The following is a 23,776-nucleotide window of genomic DNA, read 5'->3' as shown; positions in this document are numbered from 1 at the left end:
AATGAGCAGGAACAGAGGGTGACGGTAGAAGAGAGGACTGGCTGGGCAGTAAAGTTACCCATAGGATTTTACAAACTGACAGATCTAATGCTAGGGTAACCACAATTAAAACCCCTCTCCTCTACATATATTTGCATGTTTGCCAATCATATACACACACAGCTGATACTGAAATCCTCAGGTTGGATGTTCAAGGATGTTAATTCAAGTCACCTTGGTGAAGATTACTCGAGATAAGAGTACCAAATAAAGCCGGCCTGTCACCAGACTCGGACATGAACTTGTTCATTCCCAGCCATACCTTCCAAAAGGAATCCCACTTCCTACGCTCCCAGACTCACATGTCTGCATTTATTAAACAGTACTAATCCATCTTTCACATTTGGCTTTGAGTTTACTATTAAGCCAAGAGAATGAAGTGGAGGAAAAAGAAACATACACCAAGCCAGGAAAACATACTCCAGTCACACAACTTTCTTTTCAAGAGTAAAAATTTTATTTTTGAGGAACTTCATACTGCACATTCATTTTCAAAGAGAGTCACATAAGAAAGCAGAAATGTTATCCTCCCCTCATCCTAGAAATAAATAAGGGCATAAAATTTATTTTTAATCACACTTGGAACTTTAGCACCAGCATCCAAAATGAACAAAAAAGGAAAAAAAAAATATTTACTATATATTTCAGATTTCTTTGGTTGGGGTTCTCCCAGGTGGTAAAATATTTCTTCTTTCAATTTATATTACCAAAACAGTAAAAACCAGAAAAAAAAATATATAAACCTAGTGGTTGCTGCAACTGGGGTAGCTGCTCTCTCGTTTCTGTGCAGGCATTCCCAGGATCTCAGCTTGCTGGAAATACGGGCTGTTTCCTTTTTTAGTTGTTTTGTTTCATAAAGAATAACAGTAAACATTCTAATGTCCATATCTTGGTTATATCTTCTATTTTATTGCTTGGATGTTACGTTTCTTTGGTGTTGGTAAGGTCATGGTCTGCTTTTGGCTTTGTTTTATTTTTTGAATGGTCATTAATTCTTTAGGTCACCTGGAAAAAATTAAAAGCAAACTTGGAGTGACACACAATGACCAGGAGTTAAAGAAGAAAAAGTAAAGATAAAAGAATTCTCACATAATTCTGAAAAGATACTTCAGATGTTCTAAACAAAATTTACATGTCTGTCTGTCTGTAGACTGTACCTAAATTTAATGGAAACTTGTGCTTTTTAATAAAATAGTTTTACCAACCAGAACAGTCAGTACATAATAGTAAAAATTTTGTAAGATTATATAAAGGAAAATTACCATCATGAAGTCTTTTCAAATGCATAATACTATAGCATTAATTCTTCATAATCATTTTAGTGGCTGTACAATATCTCCTAATGCAGATATACTACAATATTTAGCCACTTCCCCAATGTTAAACACATTGTAAATAGAAATATTTTTTCCCTGAATTTTGGATTACTTCCTTGGGCACAATACCTAGAAACATTGTTACTAAATAAAAGGTTTTGGCCAAGTGATAAATAATTATAAGCTAATGGTTGAACAGCAAGCTTTCTCTAGGATAAACTGCCCACACTACCCAGAGATAAAACAGAATATTCCCAGTGTAGCAAATGTTCACCTAATGAAAGGCTGATTTAAACCCCAAACCACTGCATATAAAAGCAGATGGCATTTAAAAAGTAGAAAGTTAAATATCTCAGAACTCCATGAAGTCTCAACAATTTTTGAAAAATAACACTGATCAGTTTACAACCTTTCTTTTAAATAAAAGATAATTCCTTATTTATTCAATGAAAAGGGCAACCACCAAGAAATATTAAAAACTAAAGTCCCAGGAATTACTAAGGAGAGAAACCCACAACTAAACCAACGATGATTTTACATTTCTTTTAAGATTGGCTCCATAATTGGATTAGTCTTTCTAGTTACATTTCTATCTATCTAAATAAAATTTTCAAGATATATACAAGACAGAAAAAAGGAGGAAACAACAATGAAGAAAACAAGCTAACCTTTATGGAGAGGTTGTTCTTTAACAGGCCCTGTTTAAGCACCCCGTACGTGTTATCTCACTAAACCTTTGCAACAATGCTAGTGGGTAAGTCTAGTTTACCAGCAGCATCTACAAATGAGTAGTAGATCCTGCACTGGGTATATAAGCCTGTTCGCTCTCACACATTATACTGCAATGCCTCAAAATAATGTTGATCATCAAGGGTTTGAAAAGAGAAGAAAAGACCACTGTAGTTTATTCTATAGACCCCCATCTCCTGTGATTAAAATGAGACCTTATCATGCACTTTAAAATTATCAAATTGGTCACTAGGTGTCACAGAAGTAAAACTTTAGAAGTTTAAGTGGTATTAGTAGTTAAAAATTGTCTGCTTAGAAAAAAGAATTTGACAACCATTAACTCTCTGAATGTTTATGCCCCCAAAGCATAGCAAAATAAAGTCAATCCCAGAGATATTTAACCCCCAAAACCATTCTTTCTCCAGAATCCCAATGGAGATAAGGGTTTGGGCCCAGATAAATGCAGAACTCGTTCACACAGATTGGTGCTACTGTTGAGAAATCAGCAATACTTTAGAAAGTATCAGCTCAAGCCTGAGCTCCGGAGCTCTCACCTGCTGATGGTGGGGGTGCCTGGGGAGCCGGCCGTCACTCAGCACTGCTCTGCTCGGGGGCTGGAGCCGGGTTCTCAGATGGAGCTTCACCTGCCTTGGTCTAAATCACAAAACCACAAACCAGAAAGGAATCAGTTCAGGTGACAGCGCAAAGTTCAAGAATGAAAGGTCTCGTAAGTTGGAATCTTGTTGCCTGTGAAGGTAAATCATGGTACAAAATTTTAACTATTCTTAAGTACGAGTCAAATCTTAGTACCACAGAAGAATAACCTCCAAATGGCAACTAAACGCCACGGCTCTCTGTAACAAAAAGTCAATGACAGACAGCTGCTCTTGACACATGGTTACTAAGGGCAATTAGAGGCACATTACTCTCTAAATGCTGTCCTTTGCTTGAATAGCCCTAAATGTTTCAGCTCTGAATCCCCACTGTAATTGGCCGAATTCAAATATTTAGCCTCTGTTATGTGCAGGGCATACACTCTTTGTCTCTCTCTATGGATCTTAAGTGAAATATTACATATGATATATATGTAAAATATATACTTTATATGTTATATGAAGTTTTATGTAAATATATCTATATTATAAATAACATTATATAAGATGATATATATCTATGTGTCTGTGTGTATATATGTCAGTCACCAGATTGTAAAACGACTCTTAGAAAAGGAGCATGAGCACTGCAGTTTGACATGATTCCAGATGAGCTGGCAGTGCCCCTTCTGGCTGGTCGGGTTTACCTCTCTGCCATCTTGTGAAGGAGCATTAGGAGGGCGGGGGCGACGCCGATAGTTGTAGGGACGCCGGTACCCACGGCGAACAGGTGGCTGGTTTGGCCCACTGGCCGCTTGTTGATTCTCTTTATCTTCAGCCTCTCCAATAGGTGGGGCAGGTCGCGGGCGAGGGGGGCCCCTGGAGCAGAGAACACGGAGCGGAGAGAGAGAGCAAGCACAACTGGATGGAGTCAAGAACCCAGGTTTGTTTATTTTTAAAGATGAAAATGTCAAGTGATCAGTACTTATTGCTAGAATTATGTATAAGCTACTGCAACAAATGTTTGATGAAAAGAATATATTTTTCCATCATCTCCCCCTTCATCTGACTGTCCATTTGTAGTGAGCAAACATACTTAATGCATATTAGGGTCCTACCAGGCATTTTGACAGGCACTGAGGAGAGGAAAATAAAAAGGTCAAGGAGAGGAAAATAAAAAGGTCAAACAGAACTTCCCCAAGATGGCACGGCCTGAGATTGAAGGGCTGGGATTCACACATACCACTGTTGCCTTTCTGTTTTCAGACATTTATATGAAGTCTCTTATTTCTGAAGTCCTAAGTAGCTAACCATTAGAATGATTGAGTCTAAAACTGGAATGAATCTTGTGAGGAAAAAGGATATAGAGAGGTACAAATTCTTCCTCCAAATGATATATGTAGTCTCCTCTCAATAAACTCACACTGCTAACTTCAAGGTGGTATAATGTCACATAGGAATGAAGCTGCTTTTTTCACTTGCCTCAAGGATAATGTGAAGGACCAGGGAAAGTTAGCACGTTAGAAACGTTAAAGAGGACCTTAGGGAGTCCAGTCCAATTCAGAAGTCACAAGAGACAATGCACAAGTAAAATAACCCACTCCTTTACTAATAATAACATCACTAGCTGTAATAGTACCTAATGCTTATTGAGGGCTTACTATACTAATCGGCTTAGAGGCACCAGTACTTACAATCCAATTGATAACTGTAGAATATTCTTTAATGTCCATTTTATAGATCTGGTAACTAAGTCTTAGAGAGTCCAGAAACTTGCCAAAAGACATAGAGGAGATAACTGCAGGGTGCAAATTTACATACAATTTGATCTGTAGCTGATTTAACCCTGATATTAAAATTCCTTGGTTATCAGAAAATACTCAGTACCCCAACTACTCTCTGACACTCAATTCTTCCTCCATGTGTAGCACTACCATTGAATTACCCATCAATTAGTTTACTTCATTAACTATAATAAAAATTAGATATTAATTTATAACATGGGAAGTTGTCAAATACAAATAATGCTTTGGTATGGGGATAATAAGAATTCTAATTGTTAAATAAGGGGGAAGCATCACACAGATCTGGGAACATATACCGGAGAGCCACCCAAACACCTGGACATACAGTCAAAGCAGCCATGTATTTTAATTACATAATGAATCCACTAAACAGACCCACGACATCCTTGGCCATTCTACGCTGCTCACCAGCCCTTCGGCCTGTCCTTGGTTATGGGGAAACCTTACCTACCTACGGTACCTTGGGCGGTAAGATGGATTTCGATGAACCGGGCCCTGAAGCTGTGCTCCCTCTGGGACTCCATCCTTCATCTCTCCAATCTCACCAGCCTGGCAGAAGGCAATGAGAGCAAAAAATGAGGGTCACGCTGCCAGAACTAAGAGACACAGAGCACACAGTTGCATTCTGATTTTTTTTTTTAAGCAAAAAATAAAATGCTTGATTTTATTGGAGAACTCAGTAACCAATCAGTTGGGAACTCTCCACTACATTGGTGAATTATTTACTGATTTGTTCTTTGTGAATAAGAAAGAAAATCTCTTCCCCACTAGAACTCTCTTCAGCCTTATCTCAGAGCACTTAATTTTATTTCATAGTATTAACATTTTGAAGTGTCCATTCATCTCTTAAAAGAATGCCTGTATTATAAAAGGAAATGGAATGGTACACTACATTTGAGCAATGAGAATCTTTTCCATTTTTTAAGCCTTGGACTCACTAATTCTACAAACTAGGTGTCCTTCAACACCATTAATGGTTTGTCTCAAAGGTTCCCCCACACCTCTTCAACACAGCTTTCCCCCCTGATTTCCTCCTTTCACAACTTTTTCCTTTCATCTGTTTGCATTATTTACTAAAGTATAACATTTACAGAAATAAAATATACTTTATTGATGAATTTCATTTATTTTAAGCTGGGGGAATACAATTAATTTATTGTAGAAATTCCAAGGGAAGAAAGAACAATTAAAAACTGACAAACACAAAAACTCACCAGCAACCTCTGAAATTCTTCACAATATAGCCACATCTCAACCTTTTTTCCCCTCAGAACTAACATCCCTTCCTTCTCCATGTTTCACTAGAAAGGGAGGCAATCAGAAAAGAATTTCCACACTCTTTCATCACCACACCTACCAGCCAACCTACATTTGTATTAGTTTTCCTCTCTCTCATTACACTGGACAAGTGGTTCATGCTCACATCTAAAACCAGCCTGCCCCTCTCACCTTTACTATTTCTCTCTCCTTCCCTATGTATCTTTTCCCTTCTTTTCTCCATCATTTCCATCCAGGCATATAAACATGCCAAAATAGCATCCATCTTTTCGGTTTTTAAAAGACTGAAATAATCACAAACTAAAGAACATTTGGAAGCACAGATAAGAGTCTAATGTGACCCTCAGAGTCTACAAGTTCTGCCAGTCGCCCCAGTAACGGCCTTTAGAGAAGAGACCCCGCCCCCAGAGCCATGCACCGGGGTTGCTGTCTGTCTGTGACAGTTCTTCAATCTTGGCTCTCGTGACCTTGACACTTTTAACGACGACACACTGGTCGCTGTGTGAAGAAGTATCCCTCAGATTGGGTTGCTCGTTGTTTCCTCACGACTTAGTTCGTGCATCTTCGGCAGGGAAGCCACAGGGGTGGCGCTGCATTCTCCTCTCTGCGTCCTGTCCGCCGGCGGGCAGCTTCAGCCTGGGTCTCACTTTCCCGACGATGTCTGGGCCGCGCGAAGGCGGCGCCGGCCGGGGCTCCTCCCCTGCAGGTTTACCCTCTCCCCCTTTGTGATGAGCGAGGGTTCTGTGATGCAGTACTTTCAGACTCTGGAAATTTCTCATCACTAATCACATTCTCAACATATTCATTTATTTATTTATATCTGTATAGACTCGTGGCTTTCTATTTTATTCAATGAGTTATAATCTGTTACTATCATTACTGGCCAATGGGAAGCCTTTCAAGCTGGCTCATGTCCTTCTGACATGCCTCCAACATTCTTTGAGTGTTTCCTTGCTTTCTGGCACAACAAGATGTTCCAGGCTCACATTGTACTTTCTCTGGCCCAGCTCTGAAATCAGCCGTTTCTCCAAAGGAGCATCGTTTCACTGGAGGACGGCACCAGGAAATGAAAAACTGGGTGCCAGGTATGCTCCATGCTATGAAAGTGTCACTGCCTGCCAGCACTTCAGTAGACAGAAATAAGGGACAAATATATACACACATATACACACTACATGTTATACATACACGTGTGTGTGTGTGTGTGTGTGTGTGTGTGTGTGTGTGTGTGTGTGTGTGTTGGCATACTCAATCTGCCCATCTAATGGTCTCAGGAGTCAGTTGTTGGTGAGGGAAGGGGTACAGGTGACAAGGTGAGAGCTCAGCATAAAAATCAAATCAAATCAAACAAAACCCTTGCCTGACCTCATATCCTCCTTGAGTTACTGCCCCTTTTCTTTGATCTTCTTTATAGACATCCATACTAAGAGGAAAACCACCAGTACCACAGAAACTGCCCCCATGAGGAATATAATACCTCTTCTTCCTCCCCTCTGCTCTCTTGAATTCATTATGATCAGACTTTTGTCCTTAATCACACCACTAATGTCCAAGTCACCAGGCCCAGTAATCACATCTCCGCCTAACACGCTCTCTTCACCACTAGCATTTCACACAGCATCCCTTCCCTGGAGGTACCCCCCCCCCCATCTGCCCTTTCTCCTTGTCCCATGGTCGACTCCTCATTTTCCTGATCTTCAATTGCCGGTGTGCCCCAGAACTCAGTTCTAGGATCAGTTTTCTGCCTACACTCATTTTTTAGTTAATCTCATCCTGCACCATGGCCTTTATATGTTCCTATGACTCCGAAGTTGTGCTGTGATCTCACTTCTCCCCTTTGGAGCCCCCCGTACCTCAATACTGGCCATTCGTGCCCTTCCCAGCACTTGAAAGACTGGCTCCCTTACTTCATTTAGGTCTCTTCTCAAATATAACCCCAAGGACTTTGTCAATTACCTTACCTAAAATTACACCTCTATTTCATTTTTCTGCCTACTTGGTATCACCACTTGGAGATAAAATTTAAAATGGGGAAAAAAACCTCCAAATGATCTCCACTTCTCCCTCCAAACCTGATCTTTCCTCAGTGGTCCTGTATTTGTTTAAATCAAAAAAACCACAGAGGTATCCTTTACTCCTCACATGACACATTCATTCCATTATCAGAATGCTGTCATTTCTATGTTTAAAAATGTCCAAAATCTCACCACTTTTCATATATCCATGCCAGCACTCTATTCCACCCCATGATCATCTCTCCACAGGGAGATCAGAGGGGCTGGTCGCCTAACTGTTGCCTCCTGTGGTCTGGCCTCCACCAACAGTCCGATGGTCTCTCAACTTTGTTCCTGCCCTGTTTACATGCCCTCACCAGCTCTTCATCACATTTAGAGTAGCTCAACGGTCCTTATCATCACCTACCAGGCATGCTTGGTCTGCCTACAATATCACCCTAATCTCACCTCCTAGCCTCTCTTCTCCCGCATACTCCCCTGGACACAGGAGCCTCCCTTTAGTTCTTTCAACAGCAAAGCTGCTTCTTCCACAGGAGCTTTCACTCACACAGACACACAGAAACAGCGAGTAGCATGTACAAGGGCGAGAGTTCACTCGAATGGTGGAAGGGGAATAGCATGGGACGACAAATGAGTTTAAATCGAGCTCTACCACTTCACACCATGGAACCTTAGGTAAACGCTGCTAGTTTTTAAGAGCAAGGAAGTACTCAAATCTCTACATTTATAACAATAAAAAAATTAAAATATAGAAATCATCCCAACTTCTTAACACAACAGGGAAGATTGAATAAGAATTGATTTTAAATGTCTGCCCCTTTGCAGCTGCTGAACAATGTCATTCCCTTTCCTTTTTATCACATAAATACTTTTCTCAAGACAACAGAGTTGACATTAGCTCACTAACCAGTTCTACTTAATTTTTGAATATGCAGAATTATTATATTTTAAAAAGTGGAAATCATTTGGTCACTCATGAATCATGCTATCCTATGTCCTTCAGTTGTAAGGGAAACACGACTGGCTTGTATGTTAGTTACCATTGTATTCCTACTGTGTCCAATAAATTTCATAGTTTTGAATATAATAAGACAATGTAGGCAAAGACTTCTATTTGATCTCAGTAATCTTTACCATCCTAGAGATCTGTTTTTAAGCCATTATTACACTGACAATCTTGAAGTAGCCTAGTTACATGGAAGAAAGGTTTAAGAATTTTCATCTGATGCTGATGATTAGCTTCAGCAGACGTCTTAGTCACTGAACACACACAGTATATGCATGAGAAAGAGCCAAAGGAAAAACTGTTGAAGGGATCTAAGACAGCTTTTACTTTAGATATGGAGTGGGTAAGGGATTCAGCCTAAGTTAAAACAACTAAATGCCATTATCAGAATAAGCACATGTTTTTCACAATTTTTTAGTTTTCAACCAGTGTCTGCAAATGATGTTCTATGTGGCCCTAAAGGGTCACTCTGCTCTGAACCTTCAATCCCTAAGGTGAAATATACTTTATTCAGGCAATATAGAAAAGGATTATCCTGTTCTCAGAACATACAATATGTATGTATATGCTAAATATAAAGAACGATTATGTCAGGAAGGTACTCCTAATGCACTAAAAATAAATGTGTGTTTCAATCTGACTCTTCCTGTCCTCACTTCCAAGAAGCCCAGAGAACTGCCCTAAAGAAACCTACTATGCCTCATGTATCCAATCTCACAACATATGTAAGTCTGCCTGTTATTTTTAGCACACTTGTCAGGGACAGCTGTTACAGGGTGGAACCTGTGCAGAAAGAGCACAGTCATGCCTGCCGGGGTAGGAGGAGAGGAGTGAAGAGCGGACTGAACATCACGTTCAGTCAGACACTTAGTAAAACAAAAAAACAAACACCAGAAACCAAGGACACTTGAGAGGAAAAAGTTGTGGCTGGTGGTAACAAACCTGACGCCCTATCCGGAATTCTCCAAGCTTCCTGGGCACTGCCAAGTGGGTATAAGGCTTATTAATTACAGGTCACGTTCACAACAGCTGCATCAGTATTTTGTAGCAGAAAAAGGAGAATCAACCAATAGTTGACAATCTTCATTCGGTGTTAGGTTCCCCTAATAACCAACACCACCACCTAAATTAAGGACTTTATGGATGTTTCTATCCTGAGACACTGCGAGTAAAATCCTTACCTCTGATTGAATCGTCAGCCCCGTGGTGGGGGCACATCATCCCCATTTAATGTAGGGACAAGTTAATCTCTCTATGAAGTCTGGTGTTCTCAAAAGCTCACAGATGGTAAGTAGCTGAGACAACATTCCAACCCGGGCCCGGCGGACTTCAGAGTTCAAGCTCTTACGAATATACCATCTGGCCTCTCCTTTCTTTCTTTTTTTCTATAAACTGAGAACTGTACCCGGTCCAGCAGGGTCCCCAGTCACAGGCATGGCCCCTGGGGCTGTGCTTTTAGAAGGGTTCTGGAATGACTGCTGCGATTAGAAGCGGGGGAAGCCTCGTCTCAGCTTCTGTGGCGGCAGGAAGCCACAAGCAAGGTTTTATTCCCAGCGGCTGGTGGTGGTGGAGGAGGAAGAGGAGCAGAGGAAGGACGGAGGGGTGAGAACTGCTCAAAAGGAGTCCCAGGTGCAATTTTACCTGCATTCTGCTGGGGTGGGAAAAGACCCGTGAGCGACGGTCAGAGGTCTGTCCCACGTGGTAAGGCGGGAACCGCCGCCGGTACTGAGGGCGGTACTGGGGGCGGCGCGGCTGACTCCGGGCCCCGAACTGCCCGTCGGCGGCAGGGGGGTCAAATCCTTCACTGCCGCCGCTCCCTTCCTCCTCCTCCTCCCCAGCGTACTAGCGAAGCAAAGAAACAGAGGTTCAGAAGAGGTTCCAGCGAGGAAAGAACCAAAGAATACCATTTAGGATGAATATCACCAAAAGCAAAAAAAAAAATCTCCCCCAAAGGGATCGCCCCTTGTATTATTCAGACAAAATGCATTTAACCCAGAGTATCATCTGATTGCCTGGGATAAATTACATTAAGATTAAAGTAAATTTGCGCAGATAAAATCCCAGAAAGCAAAAAAGCATAAGCAATCAGTCTATAATGAATGTAGTAGTCATCTACAGGTGACCCTTCAAACACAGGTTTGAAAAGTGTGGGTCCATATATACGTGGACTTTTTAAAATAAATATATTGTAAAACTTTTTGGAAATCTGCGGCAATTTGAAAAAACATACAGAATATGTATGTAACATACAGGACACGTATTCATCAACTGCTGATGTTATTGGTAAGGCTTCCAGTCAACAGCAGGTTGCTGGTAGTTAAGCTTTTGGGGAGTCACAAATGATATGTGGATTTTGTGGTCTATCAACAGTTTTGTCCTAAGTGGTATATACTTCCTGCATTGGTTTTCAAATCATGAATGGGGTCTGTGAAACCCTGCCCAGGGTTTACCCAAGTCCAACTATTCTCATAATGCTACAAGATGCTAACTGCTTTTTCCCCTTCTCGTTCTCATGACTATGAGGAGGCCTCTCCCAAAAGCTACAGGGCATATGGTGTCTCTGCAGGGTGAATGCAGAAGGAGATAGGAGAATATTAAAGCAGATACCAAGCATTTGCAAAAATATATAAAGCAATACCTTTCTGCTCACTCAATATAAAAATACAGTTTTCATAAAAAATGTTATTTATATTTACATGAAATGAACTTATTTTTAATCAGTTAAATCTTTTACATTTTTGCTTTAACTTCTAGCACAATAAATATTAAGATATAAACACAAATCAACAAAAACTCTTGGTTCCTTAATAATATTTAAGAATACAGGGTCTAAAACCCAAAAAGTCTGAGAATCATGACTTATGATGTGATTCTCTTTATATGTTTAGGAATAAAGTTTCAATTGCATTTAAGTAATAGATAGTAAGAGATATAGACAGTTTCTCAATATCAACTTTATTAGGAAACGGAATTATTAATCCATTTTCTTTTTTTCCCTGAATTTAAACTACCATATCACATACTGATATTTTACATTAAAAAATAAAAACAGCCAAATTTGCCTCTTTTTTTTTTTTTAATTTCATATCTTACTTTAAAGAGTATGGACATGTAAATACCAAAGGTAGTCTTAAGGGAAGTAACTAGTTTTTAAAAAAAGAATAAGTTAAAACCTAACAAAATAATAACCCATACTTTTGGGGGGGATGATGGTTATTGAAGATTTAGAACCCTCTGGAAGAAGTTCACATGAACAACTAGATTCCCAAAGAGGAAAAGCTTCAACTACAGCCTCAACTAGTCTAACTTTAGAAAAATCAAGCCATTTAACACTTTGTGAAACTTACCAGATGCGACCCTAATTGTGCAGACATATTGGCACAGAAACTGAGGTCCACTAAAATTAAACGTGAGACCAAATCTTTCTTTTTAGGCTTTTCTGCATCTCTTTTTGAGATTTATACAGCTAAATCTTTCATTAAGATTTCACAAAATTACAATAATGGCCCCGTAAATGCCAAACATGCTCTTGAGAGATACTCAACAGGCCATCAGTACTTAAAGAACAACAGAAAACTTTCCTTTGTGTGTGCCTCCTGAATTCTGAAAATTTCATTTCTAAGTATCTTTTATATATATGCATGGCTTCAGAATTTTCAGCTGAGGAGAAAAGTCTTTGAAGGACATTTTTTTACTAGGTTTTCTACCACTCTTACTTCTAAATTAACCTAGGAATCCAAATAACCCCAACCAGAGCTCCATGGCTCTGATGACCCGGACTTACTGGGCACAGTAAGTGCTTATAGCAGTGCGTCCCTATCCTGCCTCCGCACGGCTTGTTGTTAAAAATCAAATAGGATAAGCAAGATATGGATAAGAAAAATATAGAAACAGAAAAAATGAGATGTCACAAGAAGTCTGATAATCAGTTTGGGCAGGGTGTGATGATGACAGGATGAAGAGGGAAAGCATTTAGGTAAGCAGAAAGATAGAGATCTACAAAAGCATATTCATCTTCAGTCGGCAGATATTTTATCCTAGTGAGATTTTCCCCATTTTCCTTGCATGACACACACAGCCACAATCCTATGCTCACAAAGCACCTTGGGTTTCACTCTATATGGCCAAACACATGTACTGATTCTAGAAATGTCTAAAAAAATGACTCAAATCTAATGAGATGCTCATGACCACAGATGGATGGGACTTTTTTTTGGAGGGGGAGGTGCCTTGAGAATAACTGAAATTGAAGCTCCTAAGAAAGACCCAGCCAGACTCGGTTATAAACCCTTTCACCTGGATTGGTACCAATCAATCTAGAGAACTAAAAACCCCAAGAATGACTTGTTGCTTTACTTTGAAATAATGGGAAAATGCTATGCTAAATAAAACAGCTACATAATCGAGGAAAATTATTAAAACTTCTGTGTCCAGCACTGTTCGTTGCCTATTCAGGAGCCATTCCCCACTCTTCTCTGCCAACCAAATGCTGATTTTCTTAGAGGTCAACAGTGCTAGTGCCAAGGGATAAACAACAGGTTTGAGCTAATCACAGAAATCCCATTCCCTTTTGCCAGTGAATGCCACATGACTAGGTTCTGGCCAGATAAAAGAGCTAAGTGAAGAGAAAGCCTTTTTGACAACCTTGGCGCAGCCTACCTTAATTAAACCTTCTTGTTATAAGATAATTAATGTCTGTCCCTTGTAGCCCAATACATACAAACTGATACAACTCCTGAATGGTAAATTTCCAATGAAACCCACTGCTTTCAGTAAGTTCTGGGCACTAAAAATATCCCATCAAAAAAAAAAATCATTTTTTTCTCTCCAGAAGAAGATATAGCATTTATCTACCTGCTCCAAGTATGCACAGTTAATTTTAAACATGAAAATTTTCTCAATCGGTGATGAGGGAGAGGGGCAGCATACATTACGGGGAGGTCCACGGCGTCTGCCATAGTAGCCACGTCTGTAACGGCGCCGATCAGCAGCATACCGGCTCCCTTCCACAGGAACTCCATCCGGGCCAGTCACATTGGCTGCTTCTGCACCCTAAGAAATAAAATACAGATGGCCTCAAAATTACAAAGAAGCTAAACTAACCCCCCAAAACTGCCTTGGACAGCTGGAGTGTTAAAGACCGGCAGAATTAACTAACAATTCCTATTGTGACCTCCACAGCACCACAGGGTTGAATAAGGTGCCTGTGGTGCTTAAGGTCCCTATTTAAGTGTTTAGTTTGCTCACCCAACTTAAACTTTGCCTTCTAGTTTGGTTATACTAAGTATAAGAGCAGTAAAATACCTCTTTAAAGAACATAAACTGGTAAGTATAACTGTTAAGAGAAGTAATGGTAAAACAGGAAGAATATTCCTCAGTGGAAAATAACTGAGATAGGGTCACCTTCCTAAAAAATGTTAAAACCTGTGTTAGTCTGAGGTATTAAAAGAACCCCTAATTCATAGGCCCACATGGCTCTGTCCAGCCCTGAGTTGTCAAGAGTGAAACTTCTCCCATCTTGGCAGCAGCAGGAAAGAAGCATCCTTGATGTAGTAATGCCTCCTGTCCACAAACGTGGTTCCCTTTAGACCTTCTTATTATTCTTGAAACAGACGTGGCTTTCATATTCTCATATGGACAAAAGGACAAAATAATGCTCCGAAATATAAAAAAATTCACACAAAGGAGATTCAAAAGAATCTATTTCACATACTATCCATCCATTTGTAGAACCTCAAGTTCTGAAAACATACAGAGGCAAAATTAACCCGCACAACAAACTGTGTAAGTTGGACAGGCTATCGGAGATCATTGCAGACCAGCACTTGCTGGTGGATGGTTTGAAACCCCAAGAGGTTGGCAAGATAGCCCGGAGTCACATTAATAAGGAAATGACCTGCATTTCTACATTAGATGAAATAAAGTCTTTTTTCTTTTAGAAACAGAACAGTTTGAGAGCTGCTAAGGAGAACTGTGTAATGGTGTGGGTATGTGGAAAAAGAATAAGCATGAAAATTAATAAGTCATTCACTGTTTATAGCTCAGCTGCCATGATTAGATGCCATGGCTATTGTACCACATATGGTTTTAAAAGGTGTTTATTCTTTTTCTATATTGTTTTACTGATACCTATAATAGAAATGATTAAAAACAAACCATAAAGGACACTACTCATATTGGAATTTAAGTATTTAACAGCACAAAAAAATTCTGTAGATACACTTCAAGATGACCCATCTGCTTCTTAGGGTTGTTCTTCATTTGAATAAAGTTGTTATACAGTCTATCAAGACACCTCCAGCTTTCCAAAATCCAAGTTAAAGAGGAAACACAATGATTATGTTCAACTCTGAACTTTTTTTACTGAGATTAAAACATTTTTTACTGCATATTATTTGTACAGAAAGAAAAATACAGCCTGAAAACTTTCTTATAAAAAGAAATGTTCTGCTCCCAAGCAGCTTACATCTGTTTTTAATACTATAAAAGTTAATTTTTAATCTATACCTAATACTTTGGTACCATGATAAAACATGTCATTTTAAGTTGAGAAATGAGCTTTTCCCATCATCATCAGAGATTCATCATTTACTAAATAAGAAATCCTTTTAGAACATATCAAGAAATGTTTATAATGACATTCAGTAGCCAAAAATATTTCTACTTATACATGACTTCTTCCTCTTATGAAAAAGCCAAACTAATGTTAATGCATAAGGGCCTGAGAAAGCATTGACCATACAAGAAAGCCATGTGCCAGCACGCCTTGATACCCAACCACAGGGTTTTGTCTCACCTTCTCTCCTTCCACCACATCAAACTCTACAGTTTCCCCATCTCCTACGCTGCGCAGGTATTTCCGTGGGTTGTTCTTCTTGATGGCAGTCTACCAAGAGAAGAGAACATTCCAAGTGAAGTGTAAAATCAGTATTGGCCACGGAATTCACTGCTTTCACGTTTAGTGGGTATAATGAAGAAACTGTTGACCTTGCATTTCTTTTTTAAATTATCATTCTCCAACTACCTGGGTCACCAAAACAACAAAACAAACAAAAAACACTACAAAACTATGTTCCACATGACTTTCTTGACTCACGTCATCCTTCAGAATTCATCGTGGTTAAATATATTAGACAGAATGTGTAGTTATTACACACTTCCATCCCAGCCTAATCACCTACTCATGACACTGGATAAAGTAGCTCCCTCAAACACTTAAGTGTCTAAGATTCAGTCTGTAGCTTGGGGGTAGGGGGAAGGATGCCCTCATAAAATCTCTCTTTCTCTCACACACACACACACACAAATACATTATTTTAGGAGCAGAGGTTTCAGTAGACAACAGAAAACTTCTAACCTCAAAAGGAATTTAAAAATGTTTAAAGGGGGGGTGGGGGGACAAAGGGGCACAAAAATTCTCAATCATGATATAAGCTGGTCACAGGATCGGTGGAACAGCATGCAGAATATAGTCAATGATTCTGTAACATCTTTCTACATTGATAGATAGTAACCACACTAGTGGGGGGTGAGGATTTAATAAAATGGGTAACTGTTGAACCACTGTGTTGTATACGTGAAACCAATATAAGATTATATATCAATGATACTTCAGTTTAAAAAAATGATTTTTATACCAAAAATAAATAAATAAAGGGGAGGAGGGATCATGAAGAAAAAAGGAATAAAATATGCCTTTTCAGATATTTCTCATAGAATATATATAATTACCTCAGGAACAAAACATTACTCCTACTCTGACCTCTTTCTCCCTCCCAACCCATTTTATGGATAAGGAAACATGAGGCTGATAAGTGATTTATCTGCTGATAAGTGATTTATCTGAGGTCATAAAGATACAGCCTAGGGGAAGATGGGGGGGATTAGGTGGAATTCATATCTGTGTACTGTATCTATATGATATTTATTCAATGTTTTTCCTATCACATCACTCCTGTTAGCTCATCCCTATACATTCCCTGATAATACATTAAAAGGTTAATGAAGATGTTATCCTGTATTATCCTATATTAAATATCTGCACCTAAATATCTGCCTATGAATAGGCCTCCCTCTTCAATCAATGGAAGGAAGAGAGAGCATAATTCCTGCAATGAATCGCTCTAATTGGTATCTCTAGTTAAAGGGGCTCTGAGTTTCTGCGGAACTAGGTCAACCTTATTTTATAAAGCGATTAGGCATGTGTAATCCAGCCCTTCCCTTACTCTGAGCAGGAGGAAGGAGGAGCGGGGGAGAAAGAATGAGCCGATAGGGCAGAGACGTCGCCCACAGAGGAAGAAAGGCAGTCAGGACAGGACATATGCACACGCAGTCTGAACGTTCAACCATTCCAAAAACAGCCCCTCCCTGCTGTTCCCTTTTTCCTGTTAAACTGGGCAGGCCTCAACACATTGAGGTGACTCACCAAACAGCCTCATGAGGGCTGGAACCAGGTCATATACTCCCAGGCTAACGAAGCCGGCCACCAGCACAGAAATGTGTGAGGTCCTCTTACCCTATCAGTCACCAAATGCAGAGTTCTTACCCCAAACGGTCTATTAACCTCTACGTATTACAAGCAACACTGCTTTCAGTCTGTTATGACTTTGAAAGTCAATGTATCTGGACAACAAAAAAATCTTCTCATATGATATAGGTACAACCGAAATATATCCAGTCAGGCAGAAATATAAGCGATAGAAACCACAGCTAGACAGCTTATAGATACCAGTAGTCACCCCCATTCCACCCCAGGACACATGCAATCCTGAAAAGAAAGGAAAACAAAGAAAACCAGATGCTTGGCAGGTAAGTGTGCTGGCGCATTAGCACCTTTGTACAGTATAAACCATGCACAGATTTGAGAGACAATTCATTGAAAAGTAGATGTACCAAAAGAACAGGAAGGGAACATATTCCTTCCTTTAACCTCTTCTGTAAGGCAAGTCCCAGATACATCATAATAGAAAAAATAACATCCTAGGATAATAATGTAAACAGACTGAGACAACTGTAGCAGAGAGACCCATGTTTCCCATATTTTACCCATTTGCTACATTTCCTTTGAATCTAAGGGAATGTAGGTCTTTTAACCTGGACATGTGCTAACCATGCCTCATTTTAACAGGAGTGAGGACTACCCTGGGAATTAGGAGTTTTCTCGTGTCTTGGATATACACACCCTCACATCTGCTTCACTGTACTGTTTACTTCAAGTCAGAGCTGCTCTGATTAAAAAGAGGAGCTTTTAACCGGTACCCACCCAGGCACAAGCCACCTCGGTTCCAGCCAAACACTAAGGAAGTCAGGAGAACAGGATGCTGACATGGAAACAGAAGGGCTTTTGTTAAGAAGCAAAGGTTTTAAAAACTATAAAATAGTCTGAGTATTACTTCACTCAACTGCAAAAATAAAAACTGTCTGAAAACAGTTAATAAAATGGGACAGAAGAGCTTATTTGCCAATCTTAAAATGTGGAATGGAGCTTTCCTGCCAAAACAGAATCTCAGAAAGAGTTTAGAGTAATAATTTATAGGCCTTCATTTTGGGAAGGGACACCAGCAGATTACAGACACCCCTCTCCTCACACAACAAATGGAACATTCATTATCCCTCTTACCTGATGTACAAATACATCTTCTTTGGTGTCATTTCTGTTGGAAGACAGAAGCTCACAATTAAAGGTAGTGGGTATGTTGAGAAACTTAAAGAACAGATGTTTTATGAGTTTAGATTCCAAGACCTCAAACACAACATAAATACTTGTTTATCCTCTAAACCTAGATGCCCAGAATCCTCATCCAAAAATTCTAAACCCCTAAAGTACCCACCTTATCCCTCCACATTACCACAGTACTTAGATCTACGAGTACAGTTCCAACATAAACATCCCTCTCCCCTCCTCTCTTTCTAAATCATGTGGTAGGTAATCAGAGCCTAAATTTCCCTCCCAGGGAAAGCAAAGCAGGACAGGGCACAGCTGTGAACAAGGCTCTCCTTACACTGAAACTTAAAACAGTACCCCTACCACCACCCCGCCCTACCATCCTCCCCTCACTGTAACAGACAAGGAAGAAACTGGGGGAATATTTTTTACAGAAAGAGGTGGGGAGAAGGGAAGAGGGGAAGCAAAGAAAATGAGATCACATAAAAACATAATGCTGTCAACAGCTTTCAGCTGTGTTCTCATTCCTATATGGTTAGAAGGGGGACCATGGTTTACAGAAAACCCTTCGGTTTCCTACATAGGAGTTGGGACCAGACCTGGGTTACAGATCCAGCTCCATTACGCACTAGCTGTGTGACCTTAGGAACACTGCTTAACCAGCCTGAGACTCCATTTCTCCATCTGTGAAATTACAGATGATAAGGCCTCAATTATCTTAAGGCCCTCCCCACTTGTATGATTTATCTCCTCTCTCCCTTTCTGTTTCAGTGACTAGATTTTTATGAAATAAGTTATTTATTGGTGTTCCAGAAATGTATTTTAATTAACATTTAATGACTGGTAGCTTAGCAATGAGAATATTTAGAATGCTTAGACATCTTAAAGCTTAGACAAGCCATGAATAAAGTATGGCAAAGGATTAATACCTGCTGGTGCCCCATCATAAGCATGTACTTAAAATGTAGAAACATACACACACACGTACCGATTTATAAATCCATATCCATTTCTGACGTTGAACCATTTGACAGTACCAAGGACTTTGGTGGCTAAAACAGGATTAAGCAGATAAATTAGTACCTGACCTACAAAGACATGAAACTCATATCACAAAGGTCTTGATAGCACTTCATAAAACCCATACGTAACCGAGGAAACCATCGAAAGCTTAATTCCAAAATCTGTTACAACAAAGAAAAGGGACCAAGTGAAGACACCACAGGGAAATACTTTTCAGAAGACCAAACCTTTCTTCCTTGTTAAACTTTTCAGTAAAGTCATAAGGAATGGTCACAAGTCTGTACAAGCCGGCAATAATTAAAATAGAAATGCTAAGGAAAAAACAAAACAAAAAATTCTTTATGATTAAAGTTTTAACACTGAAAAATGTTCTAAGTACAAAGGAGAGTCACAATGAGAGAGAATAAAGGTAGGTGAACACAGTAAGAAAGGCTGACCTTAACACATCACTCTCACACTTGGAAATAATTAGATAAACTTTAAAAAGTGAAAAGCTAATCTACAAAGTCACTTGTCCAGTGGCCAGATGGGGGCCTCTCAGAGGAGTCAAGAGTAATAATAGAACTGATACTGTCTCCATCCAGTTCTGTCCTCACAACCCTGAGACATGATGTAACACATGTGATGCATTTGGGCTTCTATTTCATTGTTTACCCTCCTCTCTCTGCAGTTGGTGGGACTCAAACTCAGCATTTTCTGTAAAAGCTCCCTCTTTGATTATTGTCTCTACTTTGCATCATGAGTAGGACCATTTCTACACAATACCAGATTTTAACAGAATTCAAGGGAAGGAATCTAAACATAGTATGGCCATATAACTTGTACTTAACAGATTTACATTTATTTGAGCCATTGAGTATGATTTGAGATGGCTCCTTTGAATCAACTGTGAATGCCAATTCAGAATCTCTAAGAAACGCCTATGTCTAAATTCAGGAAACGCATAAAGCAATTATCAAGACTCAATGTAACAGGAAATCTGACAATAAAGTACCTTAAAAAAAAAGCAGCTTAGTAGAGAATAAAAGTAACAATTAACATTAACATGAGCTCCCCTCTCTGAGAAAGTTTATAATTTCCAAGGATAAACAGGAAGAACTTAGTCTTGTAACTCAAGATTAAAAAATTAATGATTAGGACTTGCCTTATTATGGGAAGAGGTAGTTCTGAGTTTTGCTAAACTGATAAACTTGAGGAAGTATTTCAACTCTTTGTAAAAAGGAAAAAAAAAAACACAAAACAGCTGTGCCTCCCAAGTCATTCAGTCTACCACTGACCAAACAGTCTCCAGCTTTAATTCCAAGTAAAAAAGTCTCTCCAGTGAGGAGAGTAAACCTCTGGATCTTCAGTTTCACCTTTCTAATTAGAGCAGCAGAGCAAAGAAAAGAAAAATCATGTTTTACATCCAATTATACACAGAAGAGGCCTGGTTTTGATAAATCATATGCTTTTAAGGCACATATTAGTTCAGATATGCTTTTTGTGCCTCCTTTCATTTGCCCCAAAATTAATGACCTACGAAAATACAAAGACAGAGATTGTTTTGATTCATTTTCATATTATAGTTAATGAAATAATCACCAGCACTTAAATAATCTCCATTAGAAACCCAACACTAACTTAATAAGGAGAAAGATGAAATGTGGTTTTCAAGTCTAACTTCAGTCCAGGCTGAAGGTTAATTTTACTTCTCAAGGTAGTTTTTTATAATGTCCTAATTCCCTAAATATTTCCAGTGACTTCATATGACCAAACACATTCATGCATAATACCTCTTGCCTTAAAAACCGTAAGCTCACTTCACATACACAAAGGGGGAGGTGGGGACAGAGGAAGACCAAAAGGCTTCCATAATGTTCATTGGAAGGAAAGCTGTGGTTTGCTGGGGTCAAGTCTATCCCAGGCCTATGGCCATCACTGCAGTTGAAGATGTTTAAGAACGAGAATGGGAGAATCCGAAACCTGAATGCCATTTCAGTCAGTATTTTAGGCACCCATGTGCTTGTTTAGCCAAGGAAAGGGGAGGGCAGAACACACTGGACAGAGACAAACAGTACAGTGTTGAAATGCCATGTAGAAGTCTGCCTTTCACTTTGACAGTTAACTTAGTGGAAAAATGAAAGACCTCCAGACTCACCACCATAGATGTGATAGGAGTTCAGCAACAGCTGGTGGTTGAGAAAATTAATTTATCTGTTTCTTTCACCTTTAAAGACACCTGCTTAGTTTAAATCCAGAAGTTTAGTTAAGATCTGGGGGCGGAGGTAGGGAGGGGACAAGGATCAAGTTAAAAACTGCAATATTTCCTTTATCCAAAAACAAGTTTTTAAGAGTGTATCTTAACACTGGTTTGGATAATAGAAGGTTGTCTCTCTCAGGCATTGTGCACGAAGTGTTCCAAGAAACACGTGCTGAAAACAATACCACAATACAATCTTGACTAGACTTAGGCTACTCTTAGTCCAGCCAAATGTGGGCTATTTTGTTTCTTGACCTGCGCAGGTTACACTTCGCACGTTGTTTGCCGGTCACTGAGTAAAAAAGTCCTGGGGGGTGGAGGACCCAGAAAACGGGCCCCTCTCAAGGTGGGGAACATGGATGGAGTCTTGTTATACTTCCTTGTTATACTATTCCCACAGTATTTTCTTCCTTGGAAAACTGGGCAGGCAAGGCTCAGAGAGATGAAACATGTCCCACTCAAGATACTGAAAACTTCTCTGGAGCATCCTGCACCATCTCTTAGCTTTCCTGTTTACAGAGTGAATGGCCGGCGCACACACCCTTGCGAGCCCGATCCCCACCCACCGCTTCGGAAGCCTGGTCAAGGCCTCACACAGGGCGTTACTTGAGAGAATGCTGAAATTTGCGACCGAAACCCACCACCACTGAGACCTTTCCTAAGGCGCTGCCCCCAGACCTGAACGTCCCGTCGTCCTACTTCCTTTCCCGAGTTACAAGTCCCAAGACAGCGATGTTTCGAACACGTCGTAGCCTAGGCCCCCACGACGTTCTGAGGGCGGCTGAGCCAAGGTCGCTCCCGCCGCCCAGGAGGAGAGAGAGTGAAGCGGCTGGTACACCCCGAGCGGTCCTCCGCAGCGGTGGGCAGAGAGGGAGCGACCGCGGGGCCAAGACCCAAGCTTCCCGGACACGACTGCAACACCTCTTGGCCGGCACGCGGCCGCCGGACGCATGGCGTCTGTCCCGTGCCCATGTGGGAAGGGCGTCGGGACAGACACCTGAGCCTCCCCCTTCCCCACCCTTCCCCGTCCAGCGCCTTCCTCTTCCCCAAAGGGAGTTCCCTCTCTCCTGCCGCAGATCCTAAGCGAGGGCTGCAAGTCCCCGTCCCACGCGTGTCCCTGCCTCCGCCACATCCACGCCCAGCCCCACGCTCCCGGCCCGGCCTCCTTTCCTCCTCGGACCCAGGTTTCCTCCGCTGCGGAAAGAGCCCCAGGGCCCGCCGCGGGGACGGAACGTGAGAGCCCGAAGTGCCGCCGGCGCTGGGGACAGGCGCAGCGGGCCGGCGTCCCCTGCGGCCCCGACGCCCATCCGGTGCCTTCCCAGCCGCCGCGGCAGAAGCCACGGACCTGCCGCACGTGCCCGCCGCCGCCCGCCCCGCTCGGCGCAGCGCCCCCCTCCCGGCGGACTCACCGAGAACTTTTTTCTCCGCGTCCTCACCGCCGGCGGGGGCTGAGGAGGCGGGGCCCGCGGGGCCCGGGGCTGTGGGGGCCGCGTCCCCGCCGGGGTTCCCCGCGCCCGGGGGCGCGCCGCTGACCCGCGGGCTCTGGGGCGCGGGGTCCTGGGGCGCCGCGGCGGCCGCCTCCGCCGGAGCCTGCGGGAGGGTGGTGGTGGCGTCGGCCGCCTCGCTCATGCCGCCTGCTCCGCTCGCTCTCCCTCGGGCACCTCGGCGGCGGTTGGTGGGCGGTTGGCGCGGCTGGTGGTCGCGGCGGCGGGGCTCGCTCTCGGGACCCCGGGGCGGGGCTCGCGGCGCCGGCAGCGGCCTGGGTCTCGCGGCGGAGGCGGCTCGAGCTCGGGCTGCGCGCTGGCTCTCGGGCTCTTCGCTCGATCTTACTGCCCCAAAAATGGCCCCGCGCAAGTTTTTCAAGGCGGTGCACCGGCCGGGGCGGGAAGGGCGGGCGACGGGGAGGGTGGGGAAAGTTGGCTCCCGAGTTGGGCACCGGTTCATTAGCATTTAAAGGCGCCCGCTGCCCTTTCCAGCCCGCGACGAGCCCGCGACGGAGCGCGGGCCGCGCCGGAAAGAAAAGCGCAGCGGGGTGAGCGAGCGCGGGGCCTGGGACCGGCAGTCTGCGC

General features: G+C 41.7%; 1 protein-coding gene across 2 annotated transcripts; it reads right to left on the bottom strand.

Annotated features, from left to right (window-relative positions):
• Positions 1 to 473: 473 nt before the first annotated feature.
• Positions 474 to 23,666, bottom strand: YBX3 (Y-box binding protein 3). Of its 2 annotated transcripts, XM_037008751.2 has the most exons (10): positions 23,117 to 23,666; positions 19,434 to 19,497; positions 18,401 to 18,434; positions 15,578 to 15,667; positions 13,711 to 13,833; positions 10,423 to 10,623; positions 4,934 to 5,031; positions 3,385 to 3,556; positions 2,639 to 2,738; positions 474 to 1,044 (listed from the first exon to the last, which is right to left on the bottom strand). In XM_037008751.2, the coding sequence occupies exons 1-9, from the start codon at positions 23,655 to 23,657 to the stop codon at positions 2,673 to 2,675; spliced, it is 1,389 nt and encodes a 462-aa protein (XP_036864646.2). In that variant the 5' UTR covers positions 23,658 to 23,666; the 3' UTR covers positions 474 to 1,044; positions 2,639 to 2,672. The 2 variants fall into 2 exon arrangements, with proteins under 2 accessions (XP_036864646.2, XP_036864647.2); XM_037008752.2 differs by lacking the exon at positions 10,423 to 10,623.
• Between the last annotated feature and the right edge of the window lie 110 nt (positions 23,667 to 23,776).

The sequence above is a fragment of the Manis javanica genome, chromosome 15 (genome assembly GCF_040802235.1).
Source record: "Manis javanica isolate MJ-LG chromosome 15, MJ_LKY, whole genome shotgun sequence".
NCBI lineage: Eukaryota > Metazoa > Chordata > Mammalia > Pholidota > Manidae > Manis > Manis javanica.
This window is presented reverse-complemented; position numbering and strand designations above follow the sequence as displayed.